Genomic DNA, 3,146 nt, shown 5'->3' with positions numbered 1-3,146 from the left:
GAAAAAATCTCTCCATTATTTATTCCAATTTGATGAAATATTTGTTAATCAAATCATCTCAATGATATTATCAATTATTGATAGAAACAAGAAAATTTTATCAACTACTAACAAATTAATTATCAATTTAAATCAATAGTTAGACTAAACTCTATGATATATACTTTACTGCTCGAAGCTATCTTATCAATTAGCACATATCTTCAATTGTCAGTCATATGTTGTTTTAGAGTAAGGATAAAAGATTGATAACGATTGATAATTTCATTCATTTTTTACTGTTTCTAATATAATGTGTGATTGATTCTTTTGAAATTTCAAAATTTATGCAAAAATTTTTTAAAGGATATATTGATATGATAAAAATTAAATGACGCCAATATTAAATTCTCGAAAATTTTTTCTCCATAACTATTATGGAACCTTTTTGACAGAAGAAATCGTCCAAAAATATGGCAAAACTTTGAGCATATCGAATAGATGTCATAAAATATTGGCTACGTAGATTAAAAAGTCCAACTAATAGCTATCAAACTAATATATGAAGTATGAAGTTTAAAAAAACTTTTAAATGGTCCATCACATCATAAGCATCTTTTGACAATTTTTAATTTTTTTTTCCTTTTGACAATTCTTAATTTTTTTTTTTAGATGACATTGACCAGTTAACTGAACATAACAAGAGCTGTCAACACTTACGAAATTTTAACCGACAAATATCATGTATCAAATCAGAATTTTTTACTTCATTAGCAATGTTTAGCTCAATTTCGATGCATATTTTCTAAAATTTTAGACTAAATTTTAGACTGAAAATCGAAGATGAGCAGTTTTGTAAAATAGGAAAATAAATGGTCATATTTTGATTAAATCTGGAAAATTCTGAATAATTTTCTTGCTGTTTGTATATTGTTTTTTTAGGTAATACATAAAATAGATATATTTAAAATTTAGATATATATTTTTAAAATTTTCATTTCTCATAAAAGTTGATGAATGAATTAATAATTATTTCTAAAATTTATAATTTTGAAAATTATTAAAGTAAGATACAATACAAAATGGATTCACACTTTTATGTTTTTTTTTTTTTTGAATTTCAATTCTTATTAAAGTTACCATTAATTTTCTGTTACATTATTAATGAAGAATGAATAATTTAATTATGTTTAGTGTTAATGGATGATAGTTTTTACAATTAAGTTGAAAATTTGATGGATATTTTCTTCGAAGAATTAATTATTTGTAAAATCGTTGTGATTATTTTTTTTTCAAAAATTTAATTTTGCACTGAAACACATACATATTTAATTTTTGCTATCATATATTTTAATTTAATTTAAAGATGATTGGTACCTTTTGTAATACGACAAAGCTAAGCTATCAATCATTTAAATGAAGTGAAATTTTACAAATTTTCTACTCTAAAAGAAAAAAAAAAGCTTCATGGATGCTTCCTAAATTTGTAATTTATGCCTGAAGTTTGTATGCAAATTTATTTGTGATAGCATATCATTGCATTTTCTATTGAAAGAAATTTGAATAATGGAATAAATTAGAATGAATTGATATCAAGGGAGCAAAAAAATATTCAGCTAATATTTTAAGAAAATTATCTAAAATGGTTTAATTTTATTTAGCATTTTATGCTTCAATCAATGAATCATCGATGTCGCATATGATCATTATAATAAATTGATCAAATTTATCATGTTATCATATTCAGATAAAGCACTTAATGACAATCAAAGGAAAGAAATGCAAATTAAAAACGATTCGTTGTCGCATTATTCAAGTATTACTCTTTGTTATTGGGGTTATATTAACCCTGTTTGGTATTTCAATGATATTCCTTGCACCACATCTTATTAATACTAGAATTTATCAGGTAATAATATTATTAATATGTTTCAAATTTTATATATTTCCTGAATAAACGTTTTGGTATTGAGATCACTGATCGATTAAACGAAATATTATAAATTATGAATAATTGATTATTTTTGGTGACAATGAATATATAAAATATTTAAATTTATGCGCTAAATCTCATATTCAAATTTAACCTAAATATAGTAAATGTATTTTGTAGCAGAAGAATATTGCCCGAAACAATGAATTATATCATTTATGGAAGAATCCTGATTATAAATTTAATTCGGAAATTTTTGTTTACTCAGTGAAAAATCCACATCAGGTTTTTTTTCATTTCTACAACAAATAATATTAATCCTTTCATGAAATATTATTTGCAAACATCTTCTCAATGATTCAACTAATCTGTCAAATAATTTTTAACTTTTTAAGATTTGTTCGATTAAATACTCTCTCTTTTCCAATTTATTATTTGTCAAATAATTTTTAACTTTTTAAGATTTGCTCGATTAAATACTCTCCTCCTATTTTTATCATTCATTATATTAATTAGTAAAAGGGGTAGAAAGTCGTATGAATTATAAGATGAATAATTAAATATGTTGAATAAATTTGAGAAAATTAAAATACAATCAAACAGGTTTAAATAAAATAAGCCAAATGTTTTAATTAAAAATCTAAGTTTAATAAGCAAAATTAAAATAAGCAAGACCCTATGATTTATATCTCATCAAGTTTATTTTATAGATTTTAGATGGAAATAAGCCAGAAATGATCCAAATAGGTCCATATGCATATGAGGTAAGTTTGGAGAAAAATATTCTTGGTTTTGGTAATGGTTCTGTCAAATATCAAAATGTTCATAATTTCACTTTCGACAAGAATGCTTCCTGCGCGGAATGTTCATTAACTCGAGAAATTTGGATTCCAAATATTGTTTTCCAGGTTTTAGTCATTTTTTTTTTTGGAAAAAAAAGAAAAATAGAATAATCATTGAAATATTTTTCATTTAAAATTTTAAGTTGTAAAAAAAAAAATTTCTGATTTGTAATTTTTTCAGAAATTTGTCGAAATGGCTTCAAATCCAATTACAACTATGGCACAAGTTGCTCTTACTTCACAACAACCATTTTTGAAAGTTTCTATAGATGATATTTTATTTAAAGGATACGAAGATCCATACCTTGCAAATGTTAGCTTTTATTATCCTTAATTTTTACTATCCCTTAAACAGATATATAATTTTTAAACTATCATTTTCATGAATGCTG

At 23.4% G+C, this 3,146-nt stretch overlaps 1 protein-coding gene across 1 annotated transcript in view; it reads left to right on the top strand.

Moving 5' to 3' along the window:
• Positions 1 to 1,738: 1,738 nt before the first annotated feature.
• The window catches only part of LOAG_17741 (hypothetical protein), a gene marked incomplete at its 5' end in the record, with an annotated part of 6,125 nt that continues 4,717 nt past the window's right edge, over positions 1,739 to 3,146 (top strand). Inside the window, 3 exons of the mRNA XM_020450403.1 lie at positions 1,739 to 1,888; positions 2,093 to 2,197; positions 2,623 to 2,820. Coding sequence (XP_020305921.1) covers positions 1,739 to 1,888; positions 2,093 to 2,197; positions 2,623 to 2,820 — 453 coding nt within the window. The remainder of the gene's footprint in view (positions 1,889 to 2,092; positions 2,198 to 2,622; positions 2,821 to 3,146) is intronic.

This window comes from Loa loa (genome assembly GCF_000183805.2).
Source record: "Loa loa unplaced genomic scaffold supercont3.122, whole genome shotgun sequence".
Taxonomy (NCBI): Eukaryota; Metazoa; Nematoda; class Chromadorea; order Rhabditida; family Onchocercidae; genus Loa; species Loa loa.
Note: the sequence above shows the minus strand (reverse complement) of the source record. Positions and strands in the feature narration are given on the sequence as shown.